General features: G+C 44.2%; 1 protein-coding gene across 4 annotated transcripts in view; it reads right to left on the bottom strand.

Annotated features, from left to right (window-relative positions):
- SLC25A25 (solute carrier family 25 member 25) overlaps nt 1-17,886 on the bottom strand; it is a 34,429-nt gene that overhangs the window by 15,866 nt on the left and 677 nt on the right. For 2 of the 4 annotated variants that reach the window (XM_007194615.2, XM_007194616.3), the window contains exon 1: nt 1,191-1,424. The exons of the other annotated variants lie outside the window; for them this stretch is intronic. In XM_007194615.2, coding sequence (XP_007194677.2) covers nt 1,191-1,409 — 219 coding nt within the window. In that variant the 5' untranslated portion in view covers nt 1,410-1,424. Of the gene's footprint in view, nt 1-1,190; nt 1,425-17,886 lie in introns of those variants that run through there. 4 annotated transcript variants of the gene reach the window in all.

The raw sequence follows: 17,886 nt of genomic DNA, 5'->3' as shown, positions 1-17,886 counted from the left end.
AGACCCCTGTCGCCCCAGATGAGCCCATCACAGACTAAGGATTCTCCTCAATGCTTAACCTGAAACCACTGCAAAAGTTGTTGCATCAAAAGTCCCTCCCACTTAGCAAAGGAAAAATGAACATCCATTTCTTAAATGCAGTAGTTCAATTCAGCAGAACCTTTTGTGGACTCTACAGTGTGCCACACACAGGGCACAATCTCCTTCCTTTTTCCAGTTGATTTTTATCCTGAGAAAGGAGAAAAGATTCAAAATAACCAAGCCTCAGGAGGTGAACAACGTTCTTCTACCACAGGCAGGAGAAATCACAGCCAAATAGCCTTTCTGTTCTAATCCTGAGAACTCGACTGGTCCCATTAAAAACGGCTTTCTTAAGGGAAGGTGAGGGCAGTACATGGCAAAGTTCCAGGTAGACTGAAATGAAATCTCACCTCTACCCCTTCTTAACTGTTTAATCCCTGGCAAATTACTTAACCTTTCTGCACCTCAGTTTCCTCATCTGTGAAATGGGGGTGCTACCACTTACCCTGGTTCTTGTGAGCTTCAGATGACATAACCCATGCTCAGGGCACGAGATGGATGGAAGGCCCCGGCGCTCAGCAGACCCGCAGACCCGTGAGGAGCACCGGCCTCCGTGCACTGAGACTCCAGCCTCCACTCTGCCTCATCGCTCCCTTTCTCCCAGAAAGAAAGGCAAGATGGGTCCCCTGCCCACCAAGGCAGAGGGTCTGACCTTTGGGATGCAGGGCAGGCTGGTCCTCCCCAGCTCCCGGCAGCTGGGTTCACCTTTGAAGGTTTGCTCTGTTGCCCGCTGAGCTCTGTCCTCCCTGTGCTGTTTAAACAGGCTAAGACCTAAGACACGGTGTAACTGTTTGTCCCTGCCTTTCAAATGGCTTTCTGGGGCCAAAGAGACAAATCCTAAGGTAAATCTTCCATTGCATTCAACCTTCCTTCTTCAAATGGCCGCACTGAAGTGGTCACAATAGGGTAATAAAGCTTTTGCAGTGGCCACAGAAAGATTCTGGACTGGAGCTGGGCTTCTTCATTGTCTAACACTTCTCCCCAGGCCCCCGGTACCAAACGGATTCATTCATAAGTCCTCTCTTCCTCCCCCACACTCCAGCTTTTTCCAGGAAAATGATCCTAGGCTTAGCCTCTAACCTAGGAGGTCCTCTCGACGTTGCCATTACCTTTGGAAACTGCTCTGCGGGTCCGACCACCAGCAAGATGGTGGGTCTCTTTTCCGTGGCCTCAGCCCTTCCGTCCTGTTTCCCCAAAAAGCTTGGCATCTGGGCTCCCCGCGCCGGAGCCGGGGTGCCTCTGACTTCATTCCCGCTCCCCTCTCTGGAGCCTTGGCACCTGGCCCTGGGGAAGAAGCTAGACAGAAAATGCCACAGCATCTGCAACATCACGGCTTCCTCCCCACGTCGCCGACGGTGACCGTTCACTTTTGAGGAGGGATGTGACCACAATACCAAGGGTCTCTGGCTACACAGCTGCTTGGAAGACTAGCCTGGGGAGTTGTAAGGCTGGCAGCTCTGTATGCAGTGGCTGTTTCCTGCCTTCTCAAATTTGCTAGCACTGCTGTCGTGCCTGGCCTGAGAAGCAGCTCACTCTGAAAGCCCCGCCGGGTTGCTGACAACGAGAGAGCAGCTGGAGCTTCTTCAATAAAAACTCACTTTTGCAGGTGGACGGTGATCAAATGCTTGGCTTTTTGAAAAAAGGAAAAAGCGATAGCCCAACAGACCTCTCCCGGAGGCAGAAGCAACTTCGAGCTCCCAATTATTCCGCTGTCCTCGCTCAACTAATGATCATCACGCAAGTGAGGAGCCGAGCATCCAGCCTGCATTCTCACTGCAGCAGGGCGCGGCCAATCACCTCTGCCGACACTACCGAGTTCATTATCCCTACCAGCAACATCCCTCCAATCACAGCCGGCTGATTCCCTGCATGCAGCCGGCAGTTCTGCAGGGAGGTGCCCGCGGTAACCTCCAGAGGAGCTTCCAGTCTCACAGAATCCACCTTGAGCTGGCTGGTCCTCAAGAGTCCAACTTCCTTCTCTCCACCTGGCTGTTTCCGGGATGACATTCCCCATCAAGTTTAGCACAATCAAGAGATCCTGGCAACACTTCCTAAGACATCTAGCAACACTTTCCCTTGTTCCATTATCCCATTCTCTGCAACTGTGTGTAACACAATGCACACCATATCACAGCCACTTCTCTGTGTCTCGCTCTACAAGATGAACTTCCTGGGGACAGGGACCAAGTCACAGATCCTTCTACCCCTAGTACCCAGAACCAGGCACAGATGAAGTCTGTGGACTGAAATGAGTAAATGATCATGAATAAAAGGGAATTAATCTTTGGTCATTTGTTTCTTTTTTTTTTTTAAAGGAATTCCTTTATTTTTATTATTTATTTATTTATTTATTTATTTTTGGCTGTGTTGGGTCTTCGTTTCTGTGCAAGGGCTTTCTCTAGTTGCGGCAAGCGGGGGCCACTCTTCATCGCAGTGCGTGGGCCTCTCACTATCGCGGCCTCTCTTGTTGCGGAGCATAAGCTCCAGACGCGCAGGCTCAGTAGTTGTGGCTCACGGGCCTAGTTGCTCCGTGGCATGTGGGATCTTCCCAGACCAGGGCTCGAACCCGTGTTCCCTGCATTGGCAGGCAGATTCTCAACCACTGCGCCACCAGGGAAGCCCCCTGGTCATTTGTTTCTTAACTTACTGGAAGACAAATGCAGTGCCGGGTCATCCCTCACAAAGGTAACCCTTTGATACGGTGTTCACAACCATTATTTTAAAAACAAACACAGCATGAAAAAAGTTTAATAGACTGTGTTGGGGAGAGTATGGAGAAACATATACCCTCATACGCTGCTATGAGAGTGTAAATCAGTATAATCTCTCTGGAGAGCAATTTAGTCACAGCTACCAACACATCAAAAGCACAAACGCTCTGACACAGCAATTCCGCTTTTAGTGATTTATCCTGCAGATATATTTGCACATGTGGGAAATCACATATACATATGTGATATATATGGGATACATACGTGTGATAAAATATAAGGATATTTTTTGCAGCCTGATTTACAATAGCACAGGTTTGGAAACAATGTAAAGTTCTTTAGAAGGGGAGTAGGTCGTAAATTAATGCACAACCACAATGGAGCCCTAGGCAGCTGTCAAAAAGAGTAAGGCAGCTCTACACCTACTATTATGGAATGACTTGAAAATATCTTGTTAGATGAAAAGAGCAAGGTGCAGAAGAAAGGGGATAGTTTGCTGCCATCTATTTCTAAGCTTGTGTACGTGAAGAATCTCTCTGGAAAGACAAACTAAAATTGAAGAGACGGTTTGGGGTGGGGTGGAGGTGGGGAACTTGGGGGTTTGGAGGAAGAAAGATAGATGGGAGGTTTATTTTCATTGAATATCCTCTTATATCTGGTGAAACCAAATCATGAGCATATATGACCAGGCACACGTGTGCATACATACAACCGTTATTTAAAAAGAAAACACGACAAGGGAAAGCAAGACAGCATGCTTGTTTGAAAGCTGAGGAGCCTGCATCAGTTGCCCTCTCACTGGATATACAGAACAACTTTACCTGGAAGCAGTTTCGTGTGTTGATTAAGTGTCTAGTCTTTGGATCTAGACCCCAGGTTCAATCCTGGCCATCACTTACTGGCTGTGTGATCTTGGTCAAGTTACTTTACCTCTCTGTGCTTTAATAGCCTCATGTGCAAAATGGGGATAGTAACAGAACCGTATCATTACTTCACAGAGTCGGTTAAAGACTACATGAAATAATGTACAAAGCTCTTAGAACATATTAGCTATTTTATCTAGAAAATGACTGTGAGGGACTTCCCCGGTGATCCAGTGGTTAAAACTCCACGCTTCCACTGCAAGGGGCATGGGTTTGATGCCTGGTGGGGAAACCAAGATCCCACATGCTGTGTGGTGCAGCAAAAAAAAAAAAAAGAAAGAAAAAGAAAAGAAAATGATTGTGAGTTCAGGGTCTTCCCTGGTGGCACGGTGGTTAAGAATCCACCTGCCAATGTAGGGGACATGGGTTCAAGCCCTGGTCCGGGAAGATCCCACATGCCATGGAGCAACTAAGCCAGTGTGCCACAACTACTGAGCCTGCGCTCTAGAGCCCGTGAGCCACAACTACTGAGCCTGTGTGCCACAACTACTGAAGCCTGGGCGCCTAAAGCCCGTGCTCCACAACAAGAGAAGCCACTGCAATGAGAAGCCCGCACACTGCAATGAAGAGTAGCCCCTGCTTGTAGCAACTAGAGAAAGCCCACGTGCAGCAACAAAGACCCAATGCAGCCATGAATGAATGAATGAATGAATAAATAAATAAATAGAAAATGATTGTGAGTTCATAGAAATAAATAGTTTTAATACTAAAGAAGAGCCAGTCCAGAGCAAAAATCCCTATATAAATAAATAATCCTTTAGTGAAAATTAATCTTTTTTTAGGCACTGAAAATCTGGTGAGTTGGGGGAGATGGTGATGTTTTAGGCCCCCATCTACAAACGTGAGATAAATCCCTTATTGAGTAGGTTACTGGCTTTTCATTTAATGGACTACTCTGTACCACGGAACTGAGTTATGAACTCAGGGGGGGTTCTAGCCAAGATGGAGTAACAGGAACCAATTCACCTTCCTGCCTGTAACAACTTAAATTTCTGAAAAAACAAATTAAATTTCTGAAACCCAGTGATAAAAAGGAAAATCTTAAAAGCACCTTAAGAAAAAGACCCATTACTTACAGAAGAACAAAAACAAGAATGACAGGGGGCTTTCTATCAGAACCTGTTAATCTAGAATTTTATACTTAGAAAAATACCTTCCAAAAGGAAGGCAAAATATATGAGAATGGTTTTCAAGACACTGGACATTAGGCAACGAAGGGCAGTGATTCCTGAGATTTCTAAACATATGAGCCCCTCAACTGCCCAAGCTTCCTGCCTGAAGTTTCCAGGCTATGGTGCAGAGAGTGGGTACCCAGCAGAGCCCAGTAGTCTCCCTATGTTGAAGAGAAGGAGCTGGGAGGCCAGGACAGCTAGAGTTTGCAGGACAGAGTACCAGAGAAGACGGAGCTACACAGAGAGCAAGCTCTGGAGCTCTGCTGAGGGCCCCCAAAAATCAGAGCAAGTGAGTATGAGGAAAACTGCCTGTGGGTGGGGAAGGAACCCGCCAAAGGCATCACAGGGCTAAGAATAGTTCCTGTTCCCACCAGCTGGAGTGGAAAACCTCATAATATAGGAAGGTTCCTCAGAGGGTTTTGCCTCAATAGTGGGGCAAAACTGGCCCTAGACTAAATGCTGTCCTTGCCTGACTAACAAAGCTTTAAAAAGCAGGCTCGGAAAGGGTCAAACTGTTTCCGAATAACCGCATCCCAGAATAAAGCTCAAGAATATTTATAGGAATACAAAGATATCCAAGCTAAAAATCCCATAAAAAATTAACAGCCTAATGCAAAGAAGCATGAAAACATGACCCATGATGAGAAATCAGTCCACTGAAACTGATCCAGAAATCACATGTATGATAGAATTAGTACACAAGGATATTACTAGTCATAACTGTATCCTACATGCTCAAGAAATATCAAGAACGTTAAATAGAGACATTGCAGATACTCTAAAAGAAAACTACAATGTTTGAGACGAAAAACACACTGGATGGTTTTAATAGCAGATTAGACAATGCAGAAGAAAAGATTAATGAACTCGAAGACACAGCAATAGAAACTTTCCAAAATGAAACACAGAGAGAAAAAATAAAACAATACAAAAAAATGAAAAATGCATTAGTGAGCTGTGGGAGAACTACTAATAGACTAATATACACCCAACTGAAGTTCATGGAGGTGGGGACAGAAAAAATATTTAAAGAAATAATGGCCAGATTTTTTCCAAATTTATTAAAACCTACAGATCCAAGAAGCTCAGCAAACCCCAAGCATAAAAAAACATCAAAACAAAACAAAAAACTATACTCAGGCACATCACAGTTAAATTTCTGAAAACCAGTGATATAAAGGAAAATCTTAAAAACGCCTTGAGAAAAAGACCCATTACTAACAGAAGAACAAAAACAAGAATGACAGGGGGCTTTCCATCAGAAACTGTTAATCCAGAATTCTATACCTAGAAAAATACCTTCCAAAAGGAAGGCAAAATAAACACTTTTCAGACATACAAAAGCTGAAAGAATTTACCACCAGCAGATCTGCATTAAAAGAAATGTTAAAGGAGTCCTTCAGACAGAAGAAAAATGATAACCAGATGAAGAATGGAATGAAAGGAATGAAGAGCACTAGAAATGGTAATTGTGTGGGTAGATAGAAAGAACTTTTTTCTTATTATTTAAGTCTCTTTCACAGATAAGTGACAGTTGGGACTTCCCGGGTGGTGCAGTGGTTAAGAATCCGCCTGCCAATGCAGGGGACATGAGTTTGATCCCTGGTCTGGGAAGGTCCCACATGCCATGGAGCAACTAAGCCCGTGAGCCACAACTACTGAGCCTGCGCTCTAGAGCCTGTAAGCCACAACTACTGAGCCCACGTGCCACAACTACTGAAGCCTGCGTGCCTAGAGCCCGTGCTCTGCAACGAGAGAAGCTACCGCAATGAGAAGCCCGTGCACTGCAATGAAGAGTAGCCCCTACTCGCCGCAACTAGAGAAAGCCCGCGTGCAGCAACGAAGACCCAACACAGCCAAAAATAAATAAATAAATAAATTTTAAAAAAAGATGTGACAGTTTAAAGCAAAAATAAAACAATGTATTGCGGGTTTATAACATACGTAGAAGTAAAAATGTATGAGAATCATTGCATAAAGGCTGGGAGGAAAGAAAAGAAAGCATACTGTTTAAGATTCTTAAACTATTTATAAAGTGGTATAATATCAGTTGCGGTAGGCTATGATAAGTTAAAGATGTATACTATAATTCCGAAAGCTACCATTAAAGAGAGAGAGAGTTATAGCTAGTAAGCTAACAAAAAGACAAAATGGAATGATAAATAATATTCAAGTGACCCAAAAGAAGGCAGAAAGAGAAAGGGAACACAGAACAGATGGCGCACATAGAAAACAAACAGTGAGAAGGCAGATTTACACCCAACCAAATCAATAACAACAGATGTAAATGGTTTAAACATCTCAATTCAAAGGTAGAGATTGTCAGGTTGGATAAGAAAAGCAAGATCTAGCTATACGTTGTCTATAAGAAACACTTTAAATATAAAGATACAAGTGGGTTAAAAGTAAAAGAATGGACATAACAATCCTAAATGTTTTTGGACCACATTACAGAGCTTCAAAATACTGGAAGCAAAACCCAACAGAACTGCAAGGAAAAGGAGACAAATCCACAATTATAGTCAGATCTTAACACCCTCATCTCAGTAAATGGTGGAACAAGTAGGCAGAAAATCAGTGAGGACATGGAAGACTGGAACGACACTAGCTATCTACCAACTTGACCTACCTGGTCTTTATAAAACACCTCACCGAACAAGACTAGAAAGCACATTCTTTTCAAGTACACACAGAACATGTTCTGGCCCATAAAACAAGCCTCATTAAATTTAAAAGGATTCAACTTGTACATTTGTCAAAAAATGTTTTTTGACCACAGTGGAAATTAACCTAGAAATCAATGACAGAAAGGTATCTGGGAAATTCCTAAATATTTAGAGACGAAATAACACAATTCTAAATCATCCATGTGTCAAAGAAGAAATCAAAAGAGAAATTAGAAAGTATTTTGAATGGTGTGAAACCACAACACAGCAAAACTTGTGGGATGCAGCCAGAGCAGGACTTAGAAGGGAATACCTACATCAGAAAAGAGAGGTATCAAATCAATGACCTCAGTTTCCACCACAAGAAACCAGAAAAGAACAAATTAAACCCAAAGTCAGCAGAAGAAAAGAAATAATAACTAGACAAGGAAGAGACCAGGCCTTATTTATCCTAAAATCTTCCTTGACCAGCACTTAAGACAGCGATCGATGAAAATCTGTTCAATTTGCATACTTTGCCAATATTTTTATTTTAAAGCACCTTTGATTTCCTTGTGGGTTAACGCAGTACATCTCTTTCCTTACACCACAGCATTGCCTAAACCACCAATATCTGGTAGAGATCATTAGTTTCTTTTGCTATTACTATAATACAACTCCACCTCACTTAACTTTCTTGGGTATGAGGGACCACCCATATCCAGAGACAGGGCTGGCAAGTATGACCCTCCAGTAACTGTAGATTTATAAACATCCACAGAACCTGGTTAAGCTGAGGGTAATCACCTGCAGAAGCAACCCACTATTCCAAGAATCTAGAAAATAGAGACTTGGGCATAAAACTGTGTCACAGGATCTCCCGTACTTTTCAGAGAAAACAAATTCTAATGGAATGAACCCCCGGTGGGAACCCATTCCAAATTATCCTGATGAATTGCCCAGGGTATAAAAGCCCCTGGGACATCACACAGAAGGACAACTGGAGATTCCCGAGGGCATCTTATAACAGGGCAGAGAGCTCTCCCCATGTCCGTTGTTTACAAGTTTCACTACCTATTACCCATCTATCTATCTTAGAATTACAATTAGCATTCAGAAGAGATGTTGTCAAAGGGAAGACCACTAAGACTTTCTTTTTTAACTGAAAAATGAAGTCAGATTTTATTTGACAGAGAGCCAAATGGATTTGATTTGAAAATGAAGACTGGCTTGGCCAATAGGTTATATGGAAGGCATTTTCCATAAATTGCATGAGTCAAATCTGCAAAACTCTAAGGTTTTGATCAAAACCAAAACCAACAAACTAAAACATTTAAGGCAGATACACAGTATGCCAGAAATTATATCCTCTGAAGCTATTAAACATATGACAAAAATTTTTAGATGTCAACTTAACGTGCAACGGGGTACACTGTTTTTTAAAATCCTCTTCGGGGACTTCCCTGATGGTTCAGTGGTTGAGAAACTGCCTTCCAACGCAGGGGACACGTGTCCGATCCCTGGTCGGGGAACTAAGATCCCACATGCCGTGGGGCAACTAAGCCCGCGCGCCGCAACAAAGATCCTGTGTGCCGCAACGAACACCCGAAGCAGCCAAATAAATAAATAAATAAATTTTTTTTTTTAAAAAAAAGAATGAAAGAAAAAAATAAAATCCTTTTCGGATGGTACAGGAGCAAAAGAGTTTGAAGGATATCTTTATACGTTGGTAGTAACGATTTGTTATTTCAAAGGCACCACTGTGGCAGCTGACTATCCTCTGAAATGAGTCAACTGGAGAATTTAAACACTTAGATCCTGGGTGCTGTCCTGTGCCGTCCCATGGCAGCAGGGGTTTCAGGATGTCAGGCAGGACTATGAAACAGCCTCATGCCCTCGACTCAGCCCACAATTAGACAATGAAGAGGAGCCAGGCACCAGCCTCGTTTGGCACTGAAGACGACAAAACTGCAGTAATGAAAAAGGTGAAATCCCCTAATCTATTTCCATTTTAGGAAGTAAACCCAGAAAATCTAGCTTTGGCCAAAACTCCCTGAAGGGGACTCCTGTGACTGTGGAAAAGAGAAGTGCCCCACAGAGAAAACAGTCTCTTGGACGCTTATTTATTCCTGGTGAAAAGCCAGTCTCCATTGAGGTCCCAAGTTCAAGATCAATGCCCGCTAACAAAGATGTCTGTTTCTTTTCTCTAAAAGAAAGTTAGGGGCTTCCCTGGTGGCGCAGGGGTTAAGAATCCGCCTGCCAATGCAGGGAACAGAGGTTCGAGCCCTGGCCTGGGAAGATCCCACATGCCGCGGAGCAACTAAGCCCGTGCGCCACAGCTACTGAGCCTGTGCTCTAGAGCCCGCGAGCCACAACTACTGAAGCCTGAGTGCCACAACTACTGAAGCCCGTGTGCCTAGAGCCCGTGCTCTGCAACAAGAGAAGCCACTGCAATGAGAAGCCAACGCACCGCAACGAAGAGGAGCCCCCACTCGCCACAGCTAGAGAAAGCTCGCGTGCAGCAATGAAGACCAAAGGCAGCCCAAAATAATAAATAAATTAAATAAATAAATTTTAAAAAAATAAAAGAAAGTTAGGGGTGTAGAAAATTAGCCTGATTTTAAGTATAGGATTTTGAGATGTAGCACGTAAATTAAAGATCTGTAGAAACAAGAGACCGCGTAGAAACACAGCATAATTTCTCTTCTTTTTCTGCTCTTATAGGAGCCTGATTCTCCTTTCAGATTAGATAGATGCCAAGGGGGGCAGGGGGAGAATATGGTATCGAGGCCGGCATGTAAACACCACCCAATCACCTTAAATGATCAGAATTTCCCAACCAACCCAAAATTGACCAGTGGGAGCCAAACCACTGGTACATGTTCAGCCTACTTGTGGCAGCCACGCTTTCCTTATTCGCTCTTTCTCTGCTCCCACGTGAAAAGGCAAACTAGCAGATTTATTATTAAAGCAACACTAAATGTTTGTGGTTTCTTAAAGCTGATTTCAGGATCGCACTCTAAAACTGAGATCATCTGAATGAGTGAGAATGGAGCTGTCACCAGCTGCTTACTCTGTCTTGGGGGAGGACCTCAGAGAGAAGAGCCCAGACACAGGCATGAAGCCCACCGGATGGACAGCTGCCTTCAGCAAACATACATCAGAGCTGCTCAGGGTGTGAAGGGCAGCTCGGAGAATTCCGTGTAAGAATGACTGGTTTATATCGTCAGCACTTAGAAACAATTCAGAAAAGGCATTTTTTTAGCTGTAGATCTATTTACCAGATCCTATTTTTACTGCTTATATAGGTTAAAGAAGAGACTCTAGCAAAAAAAAAATACATCCAAGACATAAAGGAAAAAAGGAAAAAAGTTAACCACGTCCATAAATGCATCACCAAAGGCTTTTATAAGAATGTAATCTCTCCCTGCTTCTGTAAGACCCTGGACAAGTCATTTAATCAGAAGCAACGGTGGGGAAAGGCCAACAGGATGGTGAAGGTGGGCACAGTAGCGGGTTGGTTTTAACCAACAGGACTCTTCAACTGTGTCATACCAAAGACAAGGATTCAACACTTTGTGCTTATTCTGGGTGATCTAAACCATTCTCTGCCCTTTTTTCCCCCTTTTTTTCCATCACTGGCATTTCAATTTTTTTTTTTTTTTTTTTTTTTGCGAGTTTTCTCACACAATGGAGGTGGTTTTCCCTGTGTTTGGTAAGAAGAGTCACATCAGACTCCAGCCCAGGAGGAGGGAGGGCTGGAGGAAAGGAGGCACAAGGCCAGGGGTAGATGGAATGTGGAAAGCTTCACAAAGCAGCAGCAGAAACAGGGACAGCCACCGGCTCCAGTTTCCCCTGGACCCTGGGAAAATAAGCCATGACTCACCTCCTTTTCAAGCTTCCCGGCCAAGAGTTTAAAGCAGATAAGAAGCTCCTTCTGTCCTACCTTTGTTATTCATTTATTTTAAAGGAAGGCGCACTTTAAGACAACAAATTCTTTTTTTAGGTATTGTGTTGAGTCTTTTATAGCCCAGAGCATACCTACCTATCTTTTCAGGCCCTGTTTCCTGAGCACCATTGGGGGTCTTAAAACGCTCAGCTGGTGTCATGGCACAGATACTTCCTTGTCACAAACAGTGAAAATAAAGGTCTCAAAGTTTTTATATTATTATTATTATTTATTTTTATTTTTTATTTTTTTTGGCTGTGTTGGGGCTTCGTTGCTGTGCGCGGCCTTTTCTTTTTTTTGCGGTGAGCAGGGGCTACTCTTCGTTGAAGTGCACGGACTTCTCATTGTCGTGGCTTCTCTTGTTGTGCAGCACGGGCTCTAGGCACGCAGGCTTCAGTAGTTGTGGCGCACGGGCTTAGTTGTTCCATGGCATGTGGGATCTTCCCGGGCCAGGGATCAAACCCGTGTACCCTGCATTGGCAGGTGGACTCTTAACCACTGCGCCACCAGGGAAGCCCAGGCCTCAAACTTTTAAGGATTAGTTAAGTACCTCCAGCCACGGAAGGAAGGAGGCAGTGTATGTTGAGCTAAATTGGGCAGAGTCCAAATCCTGGGTTCTGCCACTGCCTTTGCTTTCAACCAGCCTCAAGCCCACTTCTACACACTAACGAGGTGAGTGACATAATCTCCAAAGGTTTTAATTAAGCTCTACTTGAAGCTTCCATTTTCACAACCTCAAAGTGAACTCCATATTTGAGAAAAGACCATCTATGGCTCATGAAACAGGCAACAGGCTGACAAGAGCGGTGCTCAAGGGGGCCCATTTCCATCCAGGGAAACATTTGGGTCAAAGACATCATTGGGTGTAGAGTGACATGACCACTTCTTAGAAATCTCCTGCCACTGGGGTTTCTTTTTCTTCTCTTTTTTTTTTTCTGTTTTAATCTTCCTAAAAGCTATAGGGCCCAGGCTTTCCGCAGCCCTGTCAGCTGACAGGAGACTGTGCTCTCCCTGGGTGCTACAGACCCTTTATTACTGACACACCCTTTATTACCCACATCCCCCAGACCTTCTCCTTCTTTCTAGTCCACTTTTCACCTTAGCAACCTAAGAAAAAAATGTAGAGGATATGACCAACTGTGGGCATCTTATTTTCAGACTCGATGGGGGAAAAGTCACTTTGTATTGAACCGTGTCCCAGGTTCTTTATGTACTTCTTCTAATTCAATCCCACAAAAACCCACTGAAGTAGGTATTCCTACCACCAGGGTAAGGAGGCTGATAAGACTTGGAGAGGTTGGGTAACTTGCTCAAGGTCACACAGCTCGCAAGCAGCACAGACAATACTTGAACCCAGGTTTATACCACAAAGCCTGTACTGGGTTATTTAAAGAAGTCTTACTGAGATATAACTTGCATACCATACAAATCACCCATTTGAGTGTACAATTTGATGGCTTTTAGTATATTCATAGATACGTGCAACCACCACCATGGTCAATTTTAGACCATTTTCATCACCTCAAAAAGAACCCTTGGGCTTCCCTGGTGGCACAGTGGTTAAGAATCCGCCTGCCGGGCTTCCCTGGTGGCACAGTGGTTGAGAATCTGCCTGCCAATGCAGGGGACACGGGTTCGAGCCCTGGTCTGGGAGGATCCCACATGCCGCGGAGCAACTGGGCCCGTGAGCCACAATTACTGAGCCTGCGCATCTGGAGCCTGTGCTCCGCAACAAGAGAGGCCGCGATGGTGAGAGGCCCGTGCACCGCGATGAAGAGTGGCCCCCACTTGCCGCAACTAGAGAAAGCCCTCGCACAGAAACGAAGACCCAACACAGCTGTAAATAAATAAATAAATAAAACTCAATCCCATTTAAAAAAAAAAAAAAAAAGAATCACCTGGTGAATTTGACCTTAAGATGCTACCCCCAGAGATTCTGTTTAAGTGGGTGGTATGGGGCCAGGGTTTGTATTTTAAAAAAAAAAAGAATCCGCCTGCCAATGCAGGGGACACGGGTTCGAGCCCTGGTCCGGGAAGATCCCACATGCCGCGGAGCAACTAAGCCTGTGCGCCACAACTACTGAAGCCCGCGTGCTGCAACTACTGAAGCCCGCGTGCCTAGAGCCCGTGCTCCGCAACAAGAGAAGCCACCACGATGAGAAGCCCACGCACCGCAATGAAGGGCAGCCCCCCACTCGCCGCAACTAGAGAAAGCCCGCACGCAGCAACGAAGACCCAAAACGGCCGAAAATAAATAAAATTAATTAATTAAAAAAAAAAAAGAACCCCCCCCCCCAAAAAAAGAAACCCCAGACCAATTATTAGTTATCCCCTTCCTAGCTCTCCATTCCCCTCTGCTCCCAGGCCTAGGCAACCATTAATCTACTTTCTGTCTCTACAGCTTTCCCTATTCTGGACTTTCATAGAAAATGGATCATGTAATATATATGGTCTTTTGTGACTGGCTTCCTTCACTTCGTGTAATGTTCCCACGGAAAATCTGTAGTCTTAACTCCAGGGCACACTGCCTCAGGGAAGGGACCATGGAGTGTGGACAGCATACCATGGGAGAAGTGCATGGTGAAATCTACTGCTTTGGCAGCAGCAGAGATCACAGGAGGATAGCTGTTTTCAGATAAGACAGCTGTTCTCAAGGACCCTTGGATCACGTTTCTGGGCTGTTCCTGAAGGTACCCTTGGGGCAAATGGGTAGCAGATGCAAGCAGACAGACTTCAGTCTGATCTAACAAAGAACTCACAAGGGCCCCGACTAGGTCCACAAAGGAATGGGCTGGGTGACCCTCTGTGAAGGATGCCACAGGAAGAATGCCTCCCACACTGGGTGGGAGGCTGGTCTATGATGGTCAGTGACCCGTCCGAGACTAAATTCTTCGGTTCTGCCAAATTCACACTGGTAGAAGAAATGGTTAACAAATGAAAAGTCTGCTCAGATTTAGTTTAATGAGACTAGTCCTCTCTGAGTACAGTTTTGTTCACTGAATTCATCCCGTGGCTGTGTACTCAGCTGGACTAGAAATGAATACCAGCAAAATATTTGTTCTTCTCATTCCCCCGTGGTTTCTGTGAGGCTTCAACAATTGATGGCTCTTTGAACACCAAAGGAATTCATCCACTGAAGGTCCAGACCAGGCCCACTCTGGTATATTCTTATTTATTACTCAGTCTTAGGATCAGGGTACTTGGCTCCACCTTTCCAGATATCAACTAATTTTTTAAAAAATATTTATTTATTAGTTATTTTGGTTGCGCCGGGTCTTAGTTGCAGCACGCGGGATCCTTAGTTGTGGCATGCAGACTTCTTAGTTGCAGTATGCGGGATCTTTCAGTTGCGGCATGCGTGCGGGATCTAGTTCCCTAACCAGGGATCGAACCCGGGCCCCCTGCATTGGGAGTGTGGAGTCTTACCCACTGGACCACCAGGGAAGTCCAGATATCAACTAATTTTTAAAAATATCCTCTAGTTGACTTGATGATAATTCCTCCAAGCCAGGAATTTTACAATACAACACAATCAGTTTAATATGTGAACTCAATCCAGTCTGCAAAGAGCATTTTTCTTTTTCTAATGTGTCATTCTATTATACCAAATTATGCCTGCCCCTTTTCTACGGAAAAGGTTCTTTTTCTGTAGACTGTCTTACCTAAGTCCAGCTACTTATGCAAATACCTGCCCCACAAATGGCCAAACACTGAAAAGGTATAGAGTTCAACAGTACTGTCTGATTAAGCAATACCAACTTGATATTAATGACCTTCCATTCGATTATTTCAGGTCAACAGAGACTGCCTCCTATACACTGCTCTGGTCAAGGAGAGAAGTAGGGCAGGGCAGGTTCTCATTTTTGACAGGATAATCTCTGGATAATCCTGAAACCTATTTTGGGAATAACTGATGTGGTTCTAAAAGGATTGCTCCTCAAGTTCTCCCCAAAGCCCAGTTTGTGAGGCTCAAACTAGATGGCGCATATGCAACCTCAACCCCTCCATCTTCTAGAATCCTCACCTGCATCAAACACCAGCCCCTTAGGAGAGCCCCACAAGCCTCAGCTGAAGGAACAACTGCCGACATGTAACACAGCTTGTGTTCTTTCCCTAATTGGCTGCCTGAGCTCTAACCTATGTTTTAAATTTGTTTTCAGACAGAGATTTTGTTTGGTCACATGAAAATGCCTTAAATAGGCAATGCTATAATTAGCTCTAGCTGAAGTCTCATCTCCTAAAGTTGCTACTGTTGTCATCATCTTTTTTCTGTCTTTAATAAACTCTGCCCTTCTTTTGTCCCAGGACAGGCTTCTTGCTCACATGCCCTTTACAAAGAAAATTTCTCTGGCTGGCTGCCATTGGTTTCTCTGCCCACTGCCATTTTAAGTAAATTTTTCTTGACTGTCCCAATTTCTTCTGAAACAAAGGCAGATGCCAAAAATCGCTGGTTCTTTTCTAAAGAAAACTTGACCCAGTGGTGGTTAGCTAGTGGGAGGCTTTGTGTAGTCACAAGGCCTTGGTTCACCCATCACCCACTGATAAGCCCTCACAGCTGATTCCTGTGCAAACCCTAGCTCCTCAGACTGGTCCTGTGGGTTACATGAAGCAGCTACCGAAGTCTGATGTTGTGTTTTTCAATGCCTATTCCCATGGCAGATAACCCATTTTGAACTGAAGGGCCCCCAAATTCTCTTTTGCCTTTGCTACTTCTGCAAAACTGCAGCACTACTTTTTCTGCATGTAGCTAATACTGATACTATGGCAACAGGAAGTGGTATGGGGTTCATGAGGCAGGGTGTCTTCCTGTCGCCCAGCTATTCACAAAAAGGCAGGTTCTCTCTCTAATACTTAAACCATTCGCCACAGACTAGCCTGTGCTCCGCCACAGGTAATAAACAAATAAAATGGATCATTCCCAATCTCTCAAAGCCGTATAATTTCCCATTCATAAGCTGAAAGTAGAAGTAGTCCATACTAAAGCCATACACCGAAAGGATAAAAAAAGAATTGTTTCAGATGATAGAACTTAGTCACAGAGTTAAAGATTTTAGAGCTAATGCGACCCTGACGGGCTAGGCTCCCTTTGGTTAATCTAAAAGGTTTCCTTTCAATACTGGAAAGAAAAATGATCACTTTCTCCTTATTTGCCCTTAGAAATTTACTGCCAAAAAAATGGATTAGGATCAATATCAGATGTACCATGAACTGAAAAAACACTGTGACTCCAGGTGAGGCACAAAGCATGGTATAAACACCGAATACACTCCCGTAGCCAAGAGCCCTCGATGCGCCTGGTGGCATATGCCAGGTGGGTAGGTTCATAAAAGCAGAAACTCCTAGGCCCACACCTCCCGAAGCCCATAAGACACAGACCCTCTGAGTTTAGCCATCCTATCTTCCCAAGTGGCTTATTCATCAGTTATGGACTGGAAAATATCCAGCTCACAACACCATTTTGTGTAAAACTCACTTGAAAAGATTTTTAAAAAAACTTGTCTCTAAGCCTGTTGGACTTAACCCAATGATTCTACCTTGCCCAGTGTTAACCTTGGTCGTCCTAGGCTTATCCTAAGTAGGTTAAATAGCTCGGATGTTGATCCAAGATATTCTGGACATGAGTTAAAAATTTTATGTACACCTACCCAACAAACTAATTGGTTTAACTCACTGCCGTTTTACCAAAAATTTGTTTCACACTTAGCTATGAGATTCTGTAATTGGGGTATGTACAAATGGACCAAAGGAACTAACTTAGAAGAGAAACAATTTACTTAAAATACTCAGTAGTCTTCCTCCAGGTTATAAATCAGGCTAAGCCACAATAAATAAAATACTTGGAAAAGGTCAGCTACAGCTACAAAGTCAGATAGGAAAACATACCATGAGAGACAGAAAGGGAAGAAACAGCCTCTGCTTGAGGTTTTTATACACAAAGGACAGCACATCTCTGTCCCCTCTTCCCCCTTGGCCAGGTGCCCACTCCAGGACAAGGGGAACAAAATCCCCTCCTAGGTGGGCCACACTTTCACTTTTACGAAGAATTTTCCCCTAGATTCTTTCATTCTAATCTGCAACCCTGTAAGAGATCACGATCCCATTTTCTGGATAGGCATGTCAATGGGGATGAGTCTAACCCATGAGAACTGTCAGTTCTCACCACCCACATGTCACGATCGGCCTGAAACCTCAGTTCCCATTTCTTCCAACTCCCACATGCTTCTGAGAGGAACCAGATCAGGGCCCGCCACTGGCATGGAAACGAGAGGGGAGGGAGGGGTGCTCCTGGAGGAGGATGGATGAAACCATTAATGATGGGTAGAGGGGAGCATCAAAGCTTAGTCCTGAGGTCAGAAGGTGACATAAGCCGGACTCTTGAGACTTGGCCTTCTAATTTGGGGAAAG

Source organism: Balaenoptera acutorostrata, chromosome 6 (genome assembly GCF_949987535.1).
Source record: "Balaenoptera acutorostrata chromosome 6, mBalAcu1.1, whole genome shotgun sequence".
Lineage (NCBI taxonomy): Eukaryota > Metazoa > Chordata > Mammalia > Artiodactyla > Balaenopteridae > Balaenoptera > Balaenoptera acutorostrata.
The sequence above is the reverse complement of the archived record's forward strand: the minus strand, read 5'-3'. Positions and strand labels throughout refer to the sequence as shown.